The sequence below is a fragment of the Papaver somniferum genome, unplaced genomic scaffold (genome assembly GCF_003573695.1).
Source record: "Papaver somniferum cultivar HN1 unplaced genomic scaffold, ASM357369v1 unplaced-scaffold_8, whole genome shotgun sequence".
NCBI classification, from domain to species: Eukaryota; Viridiplantae; Streptophyta; class Magnoliopsida; order Ranunculales; family Papaveraceae; genus Papaver; species Papaver somniferum.
This window is the reverse complement of record NW_020650970.1, coordinates 964524-982655: the sequence shown is the minus strand read 5'-3', so window position 1 is coordinate 982655 and position 18132 is coordinate 964524. Positions and strand designations below refer to the sequence as shown.

General features: G+C 37.5%; 2 protein-coding genes across 3 annotated transcripts; one reads left to right on the top strand and one right to left on the bottom strand.

Moving 5' to 3' along the window:
• Window positions 1-881: 881 nt before the first annotated feature.
• On the top strand, window positions 882-2607 carry LOC113344799 (UDP-glycosyltransferase 74E1-like). Its single transcript, XM_026588711.1, has 2 exons — window positions 882-1669; window positions 1757-2607. Exons 1-2 carry the CDS (start codon window positions 1019-1021, stop codon window positions 2483-2485), a joined length of 1380 nt encoding a protein of 459 aa, XP_026444496.1. The 5' UTR covers window positions 882-1018; the 3' UTR covers window positions 2486-2607.
• On the bottom strand, window positions 2543-3726 carry LOC113344800. Of its 2 annotated transcripts, none has more exons than XM_026588713.1 (2): window positions 3446-3726; window positions 2543-3300 (listed from the first exon to the last, which is right to left on the bottom strand). In XM_026588713.1, exons 1-2 carry the CDS (start codon window positions 3558-3560, stop codon window positions 2786-2788), a joined length of 630 nt encoding a protein of 209 aa, XP_026444498.1. In that variant the 5' UTR covers window positions 3561-3726; the 3' UTR covers window positions 2543-2785. The 2 variants fall into 2 exon arrangements, with proteins under 2 accessions (XP_026444498.1, XP_026444497.1); XM_026588712.1 differs by having other exon boundaries at window positions 2543-3303; window positions 3446-3717.
• Between the last annotated feature and the right edge of the window lie 14406 nt (window positions 3727-18132).

The window sequence follows — 18132 nt, the reverse complement described above, 5'->3', positions numbered from 1 at the left end:
AATGCGGGACCCTTTTGCAGCAAAAATATCTTAGAAGATCAATGCTAAATCAAAACAAAATATCGTTTGAAAGCTTTTGAATCCAATTTTCAGGTAAATCGTTTTGGAGGAAATCGTTGATAAACTTGTTCATTTTTCATAAAATTGGTTAAAAAGACCAAAATCATCAATTTCTGGGTGAAAAGGACATTTAGATTTTGATACTGTTTAAATGGACAAAAATATAAAAATAGCCACGTAAACAGTTTTATCCTACCCATTTTCAAATATTTTTTTATTATTAATTTACGTACATCAGGATGCATCCAGTTTCATCCTTGCTACTACCTCCGTCCCACTATCAAGTGACCTAGTGTATAACTAAATTAGTTATACACTAGGTCACTTATAGTGAGACGGAGGGAGTATTTTTAAAGTTTAAATCAGGATGAATCCAATTTCATCCTTACTATTTTTTTGGTGTCCATTTCACCCATACTAATTTTTACTCGTCCATTTGGATCATGTTTTAAAAATATTTGTACAAATGACCCATTTTCTGTTCATTTTTCCATTCCATTTTTCATTTTTTTTTGTTTTTTCTTTCTCTTTCTTTCTTTGACTGCTATTGGCTTTATGTCCTCGTCTTGTCTTTATTTTCTTTTTCTTTTATTAATAAAATTTTAGCTCACCCCAGAAAAATTATACATAAATACTTGACATTTTTATGTAAAACATGGATAAGAAAAAACATATGAAAACTAGCTAGATATTTTTATTTAAATGTAAGAAAAATCTACCTCCATCTACAATGTGGACGAAAGGATGTTGACATATACTGAATTATCCACCGAATCCGGCAGAAAAAGCTGAAGCCATTAATAGTCCCACTGTCCACCACATGGTCCTAGTAAGAGGTAGGTTGTCCCTCTCCCTGCTTTTTCTTTGTTCCATTCATGAAGAAATGCTCTTCTTGAGTTCCCCAAAGCAAAAAAATACTGTAAATTAATTACAGGAATAAAACTGAGCAAGAGAGAAAATGGAGAAAGTGGAAAAGAAGGCTTATGGAGCGCATATACTAGTTTTCCCATACCCACTTCAAGGCCACATAAACCCGATTCTTCAATTCTCAAAAAGATTAGCTGCCAAAGATGTCAAAATTACAGTAGTCTTAACCAACTATATGGCTAAAACAATTCAAATCCAAGATGGTCCTTTTAAGGTCGAAACAGTATCTGATGGTTACGACGATGTTGGATGGTCTACAGCTGAAGATTATGTTGAACGCTTTGAAACAATCGGATTGAAAGCACTAGCTGAATTAATTGAGAGAATCCAAAATTCAGATGATACTCCTCCGGTGAGTTGTGTTGTTTATGATTCATTTGTGCCATGGGTTTTGAACGTGACCCAAAAACTCAACTTGGTTGGAGCTGTTTTTTTCACTCAACCTCTTGCTGTTAATAGCATCTATTATTACATATACCGCGGTCTATTAAAGGTTCCGGTGCCGAACGGAGAGATGATCTCAATTCCCGGATTGCCACAGTTTAAGGTTCTGGAGTTACCTTCTTTCGTTTCTGACGTAGAATCTTTCCCCCACTTTTTGAGGCTACTCGTGGACCAGTTTTCCAACATTGAGAAGGCAGATTGGGTTCTTTTCAACTCCTTCGACGATTTGGAGCCTGAGGTATACAATTTCTTTCAATGAAATTCATTTACATTACATTAAATTAATTATTACTTGTAATGTTATTAATAACTTCTTTTCATAAAGGTGTTGAATTGGATGGCAAAGCTATGGAGAGTGAGGACAATCGGACCAACTATTCCATCCAAGTACTTAGACAAACGGATTGAAGGAGACAATGATTACGGTCTTAATATATTCGACACAAAAAGAGCTGAATGCATAGACTGGCTCAATGCAAAGGAGGACAACTCAGTAATCTATGTCTCCATGGGTAGCATGGCAGTATTGAACCAAGAGCAAATTGAGGAAGTTGCAGGGGCATTACTAGGTTGCGACTACAATTTCTTGTGGGTAGTCAGGAAAACAGAAGAAAACAAGATTCCGAGCACATTTCGCAAGGATATCTCGACGTCTCCAGGATCGGAGAAGGGGCTAGTAATCACATGGTGCCCACAATTGGAAGTTCTGTCAAACCCCGCATTGGGTTGTTTTGTGACTCATTGTGGGTGGAATTCCATAGTGGAATCGTTAAGTTTAGGCGTACCGATGATTGCATTTCCTCAATGGTCAGACCAACCAACGAATGCTAAATGTGTTGAAGATTTGTGGAAAGTAGGGATTAGAGCTAAAGTGGATGAAGATGGGATTTCGAGAAAGAATGAACTTGAATCATGTATAAAAGAAGCCATGGAAGGAGAAAAAGGGAAGGAAATGAAAAAGAATGCAAGGAACTGGAAAGAACTAGCAGTACAAGCAGTAAGTGAAGGTGGAAGTTCTGATAAGAATGTGGATGAATTTTTAGAGGCAATATGAAAAGAGATAAAATAATTGTGTCATTTCTTGTGTATTTCGTCATCATTCTAATGTATTATTCTAATAAGCATCGTTTTCATTAATTCCAAACACTTAAATAAAGATTACAATAGATTTCATAACCTTTAGAAAAGTAAGACAACTTATTCAATCCCTTAAATGCAAAAACCAATTCAATTATCCAAATGAGTTCAAACTCAAAACATAAAACAAAGCAAATCAAAAACTTGGAAGTTAAAAAAAGAAACAAATCACATCCAATCAACGATCGTTAATTCCATTCATGCTCCATTGATATATCTATGATGATGAGGATGTCAACGACGATACAAGCTTGTAATTGCATGGCTTGGAACCCGGTGTGGTCAATGTTACATCTGGAGCACAACCGCAACTTGCTGGAGGTGGGGGTTTTGAGTTATCACGGCAACAACATTCGCATTTCCTGAGCCAAGAAGATCCACCTGGTATTGAGCACTTGTCATCAATCACACTAGCGCCCATAGCTGAACATTGTTGGTTACACCAGGTTGTACATTCGCCACAATTTGCGGTGGGCCTTGTAGTCTCCTTGGGTGTGCCACCTTGTTGACGACACTGATCGGCTGGAGGTGCGGCTTTTTCACGGCAGCAACACTTGCAGCGCCTGGCGTATTTTGAATCACCTATTGCGCACTTGTTTTCAACCACCTCACTGTCTGTATCAGCACATTCTTCATTACACCAGTTTGTACAGTCGGCACAATTTGTGGAGATAATCGTAGTTTCAGTGGATGAGTCCCCAGGTTGACCACACTGACCGCCAGCTCCTACCGCTGCTGCATAAACACAACAAATTCTCTACACAGATTCTAAAACTTGAAATCGAAAATCGCCCGGTCATCAGAAACAAAATCTTTACCGATCAAGAAAAAGGAGTTATATAGTAAATTAACTGAATAGTTTTCCGGTGATACTTACATGTAGGCAAAACATAGGAAATGACATTTTTCTGGTTTGTTGAAGCTGAGACCAGGAAGATCGAAAGCAGTAGAAATGCAGCAACGCAAACTGAGCTAGAACTGAAAGAAGCCATTTTTATAAACTGAATTTGTTTCCAAAGCTTCAGAGAGTAAGATATTTGATTACTTCAGGTTGGTTGTGCCCTCTTATATAACACTCAACTGTATATCTTTAACGCCATTAATTATTGCGTCGTGGGAAGTAATGGCGGGATTGTCAGTGAAGACACATTCCGAGAAGATTGTATCCTTTCAAATTTGATCTCGTTTCGTGATTCACGTGGACGACGTGTCGCGTACTTAGTAGGTCAACGACTGATCCCCACAGATAGAATAATGGAGCTTAGCCGGCCCTCCATGTGGAGAGTTGAAACTTTATCTGGAAAATCTAGACGTGGTTATCACGAGTGGGCATATCCGCATCATCAGTACTACGAAAAGATCTCAATAATTTGATTCTCTTGCACGATTTTCTCGTGTTTGTATATAAAAATCGAAACAAAAATTTCAAGGATACTTTGTATTTTCTAGTGTTTGTTTGTATATAAAGGTTACAACTTTTAGATAATAAGGGCAAAAAATGCAAGCAATGCAGTGTTTGGCTATGGGGGATCGTGAGAAACTAAATTTGGGTGGAGATAGCCAATTTAACTAAGGTTAAGTCTTATGAGCTAGATTAAGCTGCTAGATTAGCCAAAATATATTGCAGTTAAAAAAAAAGGTTGTCTATTTGATCAATTCCGCATTCCATTAGATCATGGAGCAACAACAACATACATCCGGAGAAGAAGAGACCTATGGGATGAACCAAGTTTGTTGACAGCCACTAATCAATTGATGATAACAAAACAAATTTTTAAAAGATTATTTTTGTGTTAAAAATCCTTGTAAAATAGGTGGACTTTTTTATTATACCTTTCGGGCTTGGGCTTTGTTGCCCATATGAAACAACACCAACACGTCACCTGTAAACATGTTCCTTAGCCCATGGGCTAAGGTGTTCGTACAGTTATACACCTTAGCCCAACTGGTTCCTAAATCCAAAATTTCTAGAACCATGATATTGGACATACCAAAAACTTTAAAGGCATACAAAGGACTAGTCCTAACTTGGATGATCTTATAAGGGGTACCCTATGGGTGGTTTAATTACCTATATGCCCTTAAATCCTATAAATTACTAATCTATCTCTAACCTTAATACAAAAATCTATAATCATAAACCTAAAATCAGTTTCAACACCTTCTTCTTCCTCCTCATCCTCCGCAGCCGAACCCACCTTCTCCTTTTTTTTTTCATCGTATCATCGCCGAAATTTAATCGTCGATTCGTGAAAATTTAGTCGACGATTAAACTCATCTATATAATGGTTCGCCGTAAGCCAGTATCTCGTTCTAATCGAGCGATTGAACAACCCACTGAAGAAGAAGAAGATTTAGAGAGTGAAGAAGAAACTCAAAATCAACCACAAAATAAACCGGAAGAAGAGATTGAAGAAGAACCAACTCCAGAAATGAGAATAAGAAGGTTAGTTTTACAAACCCATCTCGTATTTGACGTTTTTGATTGGTTTGATTGATTTAATTCGTCAAAATCATGTTTCTGCGGCGGTTACAGGTGATGGTTCGGCGCAAAACAAATCTTAGATGTGCGCCGAGCTGTTCTTGAAACTGAACCCTGAAAGTGCATATGAACGACTCGGTGTATATCTGAAATCCGTTTTGAGCCGAACTTAGTGACACATAGACTTATATTTAGGATCGGCTTATTCGATGGTGTTAGTTTTGTGCCGAATATGTTTTGTGAATTTCAGAAATTTTGCATGTCCGTAGGATCGGCTTGTATGGTAGTATTAGTTTTGTGCCGAATAATTGTTGTTTGAGTTTCAGAATTTTTGCATGTGCTTAGGATCGGCTTGTATGGTTGTATTAGTTTTGCGCCGAATAAAGGTTTCAATTCATAAGTCTAGATTCGGCTTATTCGATAGTATTAGGGTTGCGCCGAATATCATTGTTAAAATTTCATAATTTTTACAAGTGTATAGGATCGTCTTATTTATATTATATCATGTTGCGCCGAATACATGTTTGAGTTCATAACCATAGACTCGGCTTATTCGACGGTATCGGTTGTGAGCCGAATATATAGGATCGGCTTATAATTGTTTTGTGGTATGAGACGATCCACTCTTTGTGTAAGCTAATAAAAATTTCAACTCATGATTCGGCTCATATGTGTTACTTCGGGTAAGCCGAGCCTTCTTATTTTCTTACAAGTTTTTGGCTTTCCAAATCTCTTTGTTGTTCGAATTAGTCTTATAACTTTCATACTTGTGTCAGGACCAATGCATCTACAAAGAGGAAGAAGATGGAGGTAACACCTTCTACTTCTAAAACTCCCGATCCTAGAGGAGGGGGTAAGAAAAAATTGGGAGCGGGAGCTAGAGGAGGAATTTTAGAAGAAGAAGCTGAACAAGTTAGAATTGAAAGACAAGAAGAAGGAATAGCTGAAGATGAAGAAGTTGATGATAATCAAGAAGTTCATCAAGAAACACAACCCCAAGGAAAACCCAAGAAAGACAAGAAAGGTAATAAGGTGGCAGAACCCGAGAAAGAGAATAACGATGATGATCGACGGATCACTGGTTTACACATTCCTGATGAAGATGACGTAATTACACCTCGATCAGATGGTTTGCCTCATGGTCTTCCGGAAGATGGAGGAAATGTGTTGATTGGTTATGCCGATTCTTGGGCGAAGAAAATTTATGAGACTCCTGATCACAACCGTGCAGTCCGAGTATTGAGACACCAGAGGGCAGCGGAATGGAGTCTTGATGAAGAGGTTCCTGAGGTGATTGCTTACGTACAACGCAGTGCTTTATGGCCTATCATCAATTATGGACATAAGGAATATGCTAGTGTGTCGTCCTCTGCATTTACCGAGCGCTTTTTTCCATAAACTTACACATTTCAATTACCTTTTGGAGAGATGGAAATCACTCCTGATGAGGCTAGTAAGATTACAGGCCTTAAAGCAAGGGGTGTAAGTGTGGACTCTGGTTTTTATGACTTGATTTGGGATGAGCTATACAATTTGTACCTGGAATTCGTTGGTTGGGATTCACAGAAAACTGAGTTGGAGTTTTGTTGATCAGTTAAAGATGTCGATACCGTTTGCATACCAGGTGGAAGAAATAAGAAGAATAAGAAGATCAAGTTGACTAACTTGAAAAGGGAGTTTGAGAACACAAAGGAAAGAGTCACACAAGGTTTGTTGATAATGGATCCCGTCAAAGTGAAGCAAACCGGAACTGCCTACTTGCTTTATACTCTTGGTAGAGACATCTTTCCCGACACTACTGGAAACAAGGTAAATGCTAATTATCTCCAATTGGTAAAGAATCTTGAAACTTGTAACAAGTTTGCTTGGGGAACGGCTACGCTCGCTTACCTGCTGGACCAACTTTCCACCGCGTCTAGGTTGACAAGTACAAACATCGGAGGGAACTTCACTTTGCTCCAGGTAACTTTTGGGAGTTCAGAGTATGGTTCGGCTTATAACCATAAAATCTTTTAAGCCGAAGTTTTTACTTACTTGGTTCGGCTTATAATACTTGATCCATATAAGCCGAACAGTTCTCTGAGTTTGCAAACTTTAGTCTTACTTTGATGTTTCCAAGTAAATCTTGTTTCTATCAATTCAATTCCTTTGATTTTTTAATGTGGCTCTCTGGATGTAGGTGTAGATATATGACCATTTCCCAATTTTGAACTTGGCCAAAGTATTTGAGAAAGATGTCGATTATGTTGATACTGAGCCAACTGCAGCACGGTACGCGTACGAGGACTCCAAGAAAAGGAACAAAAAGAAGTTGGTGGCAAGTTTGAGAGAGACGTTAGACCGTCTTGGTGTTGATGATGTCACTTTTCAACCATATGAGAAGGAAGATGAAGAAGATGAAGTTGTTGAAGATGAGGATATGCCGGTAGGTATGTATCATGGGCCATTGTGGTATCCCGGTGGTTATGTTATATACGATCCTAGGCGAGTACTCCGTCAATTAGGATGCGTCCAAAAGGTTCCTTTGTTTGACGAGAAATTCAGGTTGTTACCAAAGAGTGGTAAGGGAACTAAAAGCACCACTTCATCTTGGGAACCAAAGTATGATCCTGATCCCACCGTTGAGCTTTGGAATAATTTAGACAATCACACATTAAATGCGTCCAAGTTAACACCTTTACTTGATGATCCATGTGAAGAGGATCCGGACTATATGGATTGGTATAACCAAATTTCTCATCCCTTCATTATCAATAAGAAAAGGCAAAAGATAGCTGATAAGGGGAAGGCGAAGCCAATCAAGATCACCAACAAGTCTACTTCCGAAGATGTAGTCAAGGCTTTCAAGATTATGGGAAGAATGACTTCACTTTATAATATTTTCATATATTAGTTATGGTAAAAATGTCTTCAACCTCATGGTTATAAGTTGTTGACAAATGAAAAAATAGGTTGCCGCGGGTAGGGAGATGTTGAAAAAAATGAAGGCCAAACTTGGTTGCAAAATACCAATGACCGTGGAAGAACAAAAATACCTCATCAACAAGTGGGATGCAATCATCAACAAAGGACATTGACCCGAGGAACCCGAACAAAGGCCTACCACTAAGAGGTCTCGACAAGTTGGTGAAGGTACAAGCCAAGGTGGTGCTACCGTCCAACCCGGTAATGATGCGTCGGAAGATGAAGACCAAGGTGGAAGAAGAGGTGGTCGTGCAACTAAGAAGAGGGGTCGTGGTTAAATGCCCTTTTATGTACACTTTTATGGTACACTTTTTCTTAAGTTTTAAGTACACTTTTATGGTGTTGCAAACACCTTTGCTTTTAGGTGCTGAACTTTGTTTTTAATGGTCCTTCAGGTTCGGCTTTTTCTATAATTTGAGTTATAAGCCCAGCCTTAAAAATCATTATTGGTGTAATCCAGTATTGGTGTTCCTCAAGCACGATCAGGTTGATGTTCCTCAATTTCATGTTTTAGTGATCCTTGGTATCCTCGTGAATTATGTCTACTGGATCAGGTTGATTTTCCATGGGTCCAAGCACGATCTACAAAGAATATCACAAGGTTAAACACTAGAAAGGGAATATAATAACAAGGTTCGGCGCATTCGATAATCACATTATGTGCCGAACTATAAACATTTACAGGTTTCGGCTTATACGATATCCTCAATATGTGCCGAACCACGAACAATATTTTAACCCAAAAATAAACAAATTATGTTCGGCACATACAATTTTGGATATGTAAGCCGAATTAGTAATGATTCTATTCCGGGATATTCAGGATGTTGTTCGGCTTACTATGAGACTTTCATATAAGCCGAACTAGTGTCTAGCAAAAGGGTTGGAATTAGAAATTATAGGTTCGGCGCATGCAGTAAACAGATTCAGTAAGCCGAACCGTTCATCAATTGGTAGATTCGGCTCATAGATGTGAGCCGAACCTCAACCTGTTTCGCCGAACCATGATTCCAAAAACCTAACTTTTGATAATTGAGAGCTATAGAAGTGAGATTAAGTATAGGATATAAGTGTACCTGTGTATTAGAAGCATTGGGTTCCTCATCAATGTCTTCATCATCAGGATTTGGCTCATAAAAATCATCATCTTGAGTTTGTGTTTGAGTTTGAGCTTGAGTTTGAGTGGGTGTAAAATCATTCTCATGATCTAAGAAATCAGCCATTTTTGGATCATTGTTGTAGTTGATATGTATTTTCCTAGGTTTTTTAGATGAATGATGACCCTCCTCATCCTCCATTGAATCAAGAATTAGAATTTTCTCACTTTCTCCTTCTCTTTCTCTCCTTCTTAACCAAACCAAAACTTTGATTTTTTTTTCCTCAAATTTTTCATCTAAACAACTCTTATAATTCTGAAAATTATTTTAATCACTAAACAAAATATTTAATCACTAATCAAGATTATTAACACTAATACGTAAAGGGCAGATTTGCCATTAAAAAAATTTGGATTAAGGGATTATCTGATTTTGTTATTTCACAACCTTTTTTATCTTCATTCAATATGCCTTAAAAGATTTTGGTATGCCTAAAATCATAGTTCAATTTCTAAGAACTTATTAGGCTTCCAAGCCCAATTTGTACTTTCTTAAGGAGACTTTGCTTGGCGTAGTCAAGTTTCGCCTCAGGGGGAGAAAACTATACGACTTGCATAAACTAGCCTTGTTACAAAATTAAAGATCATGATGCCTAGTGACCAAGAAGACAGCTGATTATGAATCAAAACAAAAAAAAAATGTGCCGAAAAAAGAAGAAGAGGAAGACAGCTGATTGACTCATTGAACTGGCAGAACCAATTCAATTATTCAAATGAGTTCAAATCCTAACATAAAACAAAGCAAATCCAAACTTGGTCTTAACAACCGTAACGAATCCCTTGCCATCAAAGATCACTCCATTCATGCTACATTGATACCAATGATTGGTATTGATGATGACGACGACGATACTAGTCTGTAATTGCATGGCTTCACAGCTGGTATCGTCCATATTGCTTCCGAAGGACAACCAAGGGTAGGGCTACTAGGTGAAGGTGGGGGTTTTGAGCTATCACGGCAGCAACAGTCACAGCGCCTGAGGTGTTCAGTTTCACCTGGTTTTGCGCAGTGCTCATCAACCATATAACCGCCTTTCTTTGAACATCCTTCTTTACACCATTCTGTACATTCGGCGCAATTTTGGGTGGGCCTTTTAGTGGAATTAAGGGCTAAGTCCCCTTGTTTAGCACACTTTTCGACAAACCATGGAGTGGGAGGAGATGTGACTGGGGATGGTGGTGACGGGGGTGGCAGAGGAGGAGATGGGGGTTTTGTACAACAACATTGACAAACAATCTGTTTTGCTTGTCTACGAGGTGTGCAAGCTTTTTTAACCGTTTGACTTCCCATCCCCGTGCATACCCCTGCACAATAAAACGTACAGATATTGCAATCTTTAGTTGGACTCCAAACCTCATCTCTGGATACGTCCTCGGGGTCGCATATGTTGCTTTCTGTAACAGATCCTACCTCTGCTGCATAAACACAACAAATTCACTACACAGTTAGTAAATCCATTTTTGACCGGTGTTGCACCCGATCCAAAAAAAATAAATAAAAATATATATAAGGTATGAAACTCAGTAGTTTTATTATTTGGATGATCATACCAATAACCAGAAATCAAAACTCGTCGGATCAAGAAAATCAAAGTTTTAATAAACTAAATAATTTTACGGTGATACTTACATGGAGGTGAAACATATATAACTTCAATGTTCTCATCATCGGTTGAATCAGAGACCAGAAAGATCGAAAGCAGGAGAAATACAAGCATGCAAACAGAACTAGAACTGAAAGAAGCCATTTTTGTAAACTAAATTTGTTTCCAAGTTCAGGATATTTGACAACAGGTTGGTTTATGTGCTCTACTTATAATAGGTCTCACTCACTGAATACCTTAATAATTAGTGTATATTGTGGGAAATGATGGTGCAACTACACTGCCAAGAAAATCCAACACGAGTCCGAGAAGATTGTGTTCTTTGAAATTTGGTCTCGTTTCGTGGTTCACTTGTACAGGTGTGGCGCAACTAGCATGTCGACGACTCATCCCTACGCATATAATAATCAGGGAGCTGTGCCAAGAACCCCTATGTGTAAAGTTGATACTTTAGATAATACTAAATAATTAAATTAATCAGGTAGTCTTATAATTAATTAAATAAATCTAGACACGATCATCACGTATTGAGCATCACTACTATAAAATTTAGTAATCCAGCACGATTTTCTCGTATATAAAAATCATAGAAAAAAAAATTGGAAGAATATTCTGTATTGTTAGAGCAGATGTTATTGTGGTGCTCTTTCGCTTGGCTTTGTTATGATTTTTAACTAGAGGTAGAAAAAGTCACGAACACTATAGTGCTTGGCAATATAGGGCAGGATACTACGTTTCTGCTTTACTAGTACTCAGTGGAACCATTTGCTAACCGATCCAACACTTTCCGATAAAGGACAAGCCAATATCTCCTTGGATCAGCATAAAGCAACAACAACATAGTGAGATTCCCAAAACAAAACTCTAAAAGATCATTCTGCATTAAAAATCCATGTAAAAATGGGGGGCTTTCAATGCCTTTAGGGCTTGGGCATTGACGCATTGTTAAGGCAATGGAAATTTTGGGTGTGGGATAATTCTTTGGTGTGTCCTATCCAAGTGGTATACTTATGGGTGTCGTCATCATTTTAATTTATTTTGCTATTGTTGTACGTGTTTATTTATTTTTTTAATTAATTCTTTAGTTTGTTATTAATATTTATTACCATGTAGATACTAGGTAATGGAATGCTTTTTTTCATGAACCCACAATTGGGGATAGTTCCACAAATTTGGGATATTACGGGTTAAATAGGGTTAGATTTAAGTTAAAGTTTCTTTTAGGTGTGAAATATCTATATTGGGGGACAATGGAACTCTTCAAAAGTTTAAAATTTTAACGGAGAAAAAGATCATCAAATCTCTAGAATTTAATTTCAAACTTCTATTGACCCTTGAGTAACGGGGGCTCGGTCGGCATTGCTCTTATGGTGAGTTCGATGCCGACAAGTGACTCGGTAATGATTTTTTGGATGAATATAATGTCGACATAACTATTGCGCCTTTATTTTTATTTTTGCATGTCAAGAATCGGAATTGCTTTGTTATTAATCTCTGTAGTGAAATGCCTTAGTGTCGGCACTGTCGTGATAAAATAACTAATTATCGTTTGCTTGGTTCAAGTCAGTCGGTGTTGTTTTGGAAACGTCGATAGAGGTAGATTTTTTTGTTTGAAAACTTTTGGCTGTCAGTATTATCGAAATTGAAGAAACAATGCCGTCTTTGGGCCTGTACTCTACCGATAATATACATTCAATGCCTATTCTCTTTTATTCTATGCCTTACTGGGTTATAAAATGATAGTTTTATTGATGAATAAATTTTTTTATTTTATTCCGACTCTGAGTTTTATTATTTGTTTATTTTTTATCTAAAGGACGAAGAACAAAGATAACAGAGGGTGAGATTGTCCAACATCAAATTCCTCACTAGTATCTCTCATATAACACAAATCTTCGAAATCCTTCTTCTTTAAATTTATGGTTTGGAGAATATTTAAGGGTAATTTAGCCTTACAAGATTCTTTATTATGTACATGAATCACCGGTTTCAAAGAATTTAATAAAAAGAAACAAAAACCAATATGTTTTTATCAGTTTTGTTTTCATTCTTAAATAAGCTAAAAACGTTGTTATTTAATTAACGCTTTATAACTTCCTAAATTATCCTTAGATAAACTACACCTATTATTATATTATTTAATTAGTGATTTATAATTTTCGAATTGCAAGCTTATCAAATATAAAAGGGTTTTAAGTTACGAGACGACTATTTGTTCACAAACTGTTTTTGGACAATTCACGAACTAATTTTAGTCTTGTGATATTATATTCCAATTTATGCTTGTCTGTTCTAGAATGACTTAACTATTGCTCCTTGAAAAACCACTTTGTGCATAATGTATAACATATGGTTGCGCATTTCTTTTTTGTGATAATTCAAGGAAAACTTCCCAAATGCTTACATGATCGATCTATATGGAGAATTTAATCCTGCTTTGTGACATATTAATTCGTAAACATGAAAATTAGTTCATGAACTTAGATTTGTTTAAGGTACCAATCAATTTTTCCTCCTTTAGTGAGTTTAATTCTCTTCCAAGGAGTCAGCCTGCTTTCTAATCTCTCTATAACAGGATCCCTGATAATCCTTGAGTTAAACTTAAAACCAAGAGGTATCCCCAGATAGAAAATTGGTAAAATATTAATCACGCATTCGAGCTTACCTTCCCAAGCACCAACAGAGGGAGATTCACCAATTTCAACCAACCTGGTTTAAAATTATTAACTCTTAGACCAAATACAGCTTCAAAGCGTTTTAGAGCACTGAAAATGAAGTGCAGTTCATCCCAACTATTTTTGGGGAAGAAAATCGTATCATCTGCATAATATAAATATGAGATTTTTTTCCTCCTTCTTTGATTGAAAATCCTCTCAAAAGATTATTAGAAGTAAGTATGTCAAAGAATCTAGCAAAACCATCCACTGGAATGTTGAACAATAAAGGCGAAAGTGGATCTACTTGTTGAATCCCCCTCGACCAACCAAAAGAACTAAAAGGTGAGACGTCAATAAAAATGGAGAAAGTAGCTGTCGAATAACAGAAATTCACCAAATTAAATCATTTATCTATAAAGGCAATTTTTCCTTAAGATAGATTGGAGATGTGTCCAATTAATTCTATCGAACTCCTTTTCAATATCGATCTTGCAAATAACTCCATATGAATTGTTTCTGAATTTGGTATCTACTAGCTCATTCGCAATGAGTATAATATCATGTATTTTGTCATATCCCTGGCTAGCCCTGAGAAGAGTAGTGGTGCCTTTATCTATTCTAAGAGGGTTACTTAATTATCAGCTTAATTAGCAAGTTAATTAGTGATAAATAGCTTTAATTAATGTTTAGATAAGATTATAGATTAACGACTGAGATAAGCTGAGAGTACTCATTCGATTAGGGTTTGTACAAATGGGTACTTAAGTGAAGTTGTACTCTCTGTGTTGTCTTATGAATGAAAAGAGTTAAGTTGTAGGTTGTCTTCTTGAGTGCAAGAAACAGATTTATCTAGGGTTCCTCTCATCAGTTGTTGCTTTCATAGCAATTGGTACCAGGAGCAGGTTACAATCCAACCATGACAGGTCCTTCAGTCAAAGTTGTTGATGATCATGTCAAATATCTGGAAAAACTAGTGGCTCAGCTCATCTCTAGTTCCATAGAGGAATCTCAAGCTCATACACTAGCAGCAAAACGTTCAGAAGAATCGATGGAGACTATACGTAACCTTATCATTAAAAGCTCAACCACACAAGAAAAATTTCAAGAGTTACTTATTACAAATACAGAGATTCTCTCTTCCTTAAATAAAAAAGTTCACTATCCCACATCAAGAAGCTGAGAGCTCTGGCAACCCTTTCTTCTCAGAATCACCCAAAGGAGGAGAGATGAGCTACCGCTTTCCTAACCACTCAAACTTTCAAAATCACAGACCCCCTAAATTGGAATTTCCAAGATTTGGTGGTGATAATCCTAGAGCCTGGATCCATAAGCGTGAGAGGTTTTTCAGTATGAAGGGTGTAGAGGAAACAGAAAAAGTTAACACAACATCTCTCTACCTCACTGGAAAGGCAGATTCCTGGTTCTTAGACTACCAAACTGGTAAGGATCTAATCTCTTGGTCTCATTTCTCTCTCGCCATCTGCACTCGTTTTGAGGATTTGGCAAATGATAATTATGTTGGGATGTTCAATAAGTTAATACAGATCTATACTGTTGATGATTATTATGAGAGATTTGAAACTCTCAAGGAAATTATCTTAAGCAAGAATCCCCATCTTACTGAAGATTATTTCATCCTAAGCTTCATAAGTGGGTTAAAAGATGAACTCAGAAACATTGTCCAGATGTTCAAACCCACCACACTCGATGAAACCTTTCACCTAGCTAAATTACAAGAACTTACAGTAGAAGGCCAACAGAAAAAGTTCAGATCTACTCTTAAACTTCAGCCTACCACTCATTATCCCTCTTCTTCTTCAAACCCAAACTCCTCCAAGGCCCCCACAAATTATCTACCAATCAAAAATAATTCTAACAAAAACCCATTTCCTTTTAAACCTTCCACTGCAAAGCCAAACTATAACAACCCCCAAACTTATGATCAAATGAAGGAGAGAAGAGACAAGGCGTTGTGCTACAACTGTGATGAACAATTTAAAAAGGTACATAAGTGCAAACATCAACAACTATTCATGTTGCAGGTAGATGAGACAGAAGAGGTGGAGAACCAAGAAGACATTCAAGAATAAGAAGATGAAGAACCAACAGTAGAGACAGATATGAAGATATCCTTACATGCTCTAACTGGGAGCTCTAGTGGTGAGACAATAAGAATTCCTTGCCTCTTAAAATGCAAATATATCTCAATCCTCATCGACACAGGAAGCACACACAGTTTTATAGACAACAACTTGGCACAAGAACTAAAGTGTGTGATAGAACCAACTGCTCACTTATTAGTCACTGTAGCTAATGGGGAAAAAACAATCAGTTCAGGAGGATGCAAGGAACTACTATGGGCAATGCAAGGAAGTAAATTCAAAAGTGACTTGAGGCTCTTACCACTTGGAGGGTGTGACATGGTTTTAGGGAAGATTGGCCGAGGACTCTGGGTGATGTTCTATTTAATTTTGAGAAACTCAGCATTAGTTTCAAACACCAGGGAAAGAAGATTACTCTCACTGGAACAAGGAAATTAAGAAATTCTTAAGTAAGAATACTCATGGAGTAATGGGCCATTTCTTTGCAGTCACAACAACACCCATTCCTCAATCAATACCCTCACCTATTCAAGACCTCTTACAAGAATTCAAGGATGTTTTCAAAGAGCCCAATTCACTGCCACTGCCACCCAGCAGGAACCTTGACCACTCCATTCCATTGAAACAAAACTCCACACCCCCAAATCAAAGACCATATAGGTGTCCTTATGTTCAAAAATCAGTAATACAATCATTGGTTCAAGAGATGCTTAAGACAGGAATCATACAAAAGAGACACAGCCCTTTTGCATCACCCATTTTACTTGTCAAGAAGAAGGACAACACATGGAGATTTTGTGTTGATTACAGTAAACTAAATGAAATCACTATCAAAGACAAGTTTCCTATTCCTGTGATAGATGAGTTATTGGATGAGCTGAAGGCGGCAAAGGTATTCACCAAACTTGACCTAAGATCATGTTATTATGAAATAAGAATGCATGTACCAGATATCCAAAAAACAACTTTTAGGACTCATGAGGGTTCAAACCATTCTTGAGGAAGTTTGTCTTGGTGTTCTTTGATGATATTCTTATCTACAGCAAGTCACATACAGAGCATGTTCAGCATTTGAGACAAGTCTTAGAGGTTTTGAAGCAGCATGTACTTTATGCTAAGCAATCCAAGTGTTTTTTTGCTCAAGAATAGCTAGAGTATTTAGGGCACATCATTACTCAGAGTGGTGTGGCTGCTGACCCTTCTAAAGTCTCCAGCATGATTTCTTGGCCTACTCCCACAACTGTCAAGGAGCTGAGAGGGTTCTTAGGCTTAACTGGCTACTATAGGAAATTTGTCAAGGGGTATGGGATTATATGCAAACCACTCACTGATCTACTGAAGGAAAATGCCTTTTCATGGTCAGTGGAAGCTGAACAGGACTTTAAGGAGCTTAAACAATTTATGAGTAGCACTCCAGTGCTAGCCTCGCCAGACTTCACCAAAATTTTTATAGTAGAGACTGATGCTTGCTCTAAAGGGATAGGGGATGTGCTTATGCAATAATGGAGGCCAATAGCATATTACAACAAGCCTTTGGGTCCTAGATCATTAAGCCTTTCCACATATGAGAAAGAACTCCTTTCAATTGTAATGGCAGTCACCAAATGGAAAGGTTATTTAATGATCAGCCACTTCATCATACATACAGATCAACAAAGTATTAAGTACTTCCTAGAGCAAAGAATGTCAACTGCATTGCAACAGAGGTGGTTGATGAACTACTGGGTTTTGATTATGAGATCAAATATAATAAGGGATTAGAAAACAAAGCAGTTGATGCCTTATCCAGAATTCCTAGCTCTTCTTGTAACACCATTACTACTTCTCAGCCAGAATGGGCAGTGGAGATTGGTAGAAGCTATGAACAAGATACATCAGCTCAAGACATTATTGGTAAACTGCTAATTTCACCAACCTCAGTAGAGAATTACACCTACAACAAGGGAGTATTGAGGTATAAATCCAGAATTTATGTGGGTAACAATAATGGTGTCAAACAAACTGTTATTTCTTCTCTTCATTCATATGCCATTGGAGGCCATTCTGGGATTCAAGGGAGCTACAAGAGGGAAAAGACATACTTCTGCTGGCCAAAGATGAGAGAAGAGATATTAGAATATGTAGTCTCTTGTGATATCTACAAAAGAAATAAAGGAGAGCACACTCACCCTGCAGGTCTTTTACAACCTCTTCCCATACCAGAGCATGCTTAGCAACACATCACCCTAGACTTCATTGAAGGGATGCCAAAATCTGAGAGGAAGGATGTCATACTGGTAGTAGTAGACAGGTTGACTAAATACAGTCGTTTTATTTCCCTCAGTCACCCCTACACAGCTGCTACTGTTGCACAAGACTTTTTAAGCCATGTGTTCAAGCTCCATGGATTACCAACATCCATTACTTCTGATAGGGACAAGATCTTCATCAGAAATTTTTGGCAAAACTTGTTCAAATCCATTGGCACCAGTCTGAACCTCAGTACAACTTATCACCCTCAGACTGATGGCCAGACTGAGAGAGTTAATGCATGCTTGGAAAACTATCTGAGGTGTATGACTATCCACAAACCAAAGGCTTGGCACAGGTGGTTACCTTT

Excerpts from the sequence above, each read along its gene's own strand:
- LOC113344800 (XM_026588712.1), bottom strand. The coding sequence starts at position 3,560 with ATGGCTTCTTTCAGTTCTAGCTCAGTTTGCGTTGCTGCATTTCTACTG. Across the intron at positions 3,304-3,445 it reads TTCCTATGTTTTGCCTACAT|CAGCGGTAGGAGCTGGCGGT; the intron begins GTAAGTATCACC and ends GTGTTTATGCAG.
- LOC113344799 (XM_026588711.1), top strand. The coding sequence starts at position 1,019 with ATGGAGAAAGTGGAAAAGAAGGCTTATGGAGCGCATATACTAGTTTTC. Across the intron at positions 1,670-1,756 it reads TCGACGATTTGGAGCCTGAG|GTGTTGAATTGGATGGCAAA; the intron begins GTATACAATTTC and ends CTTTTCATAAAG.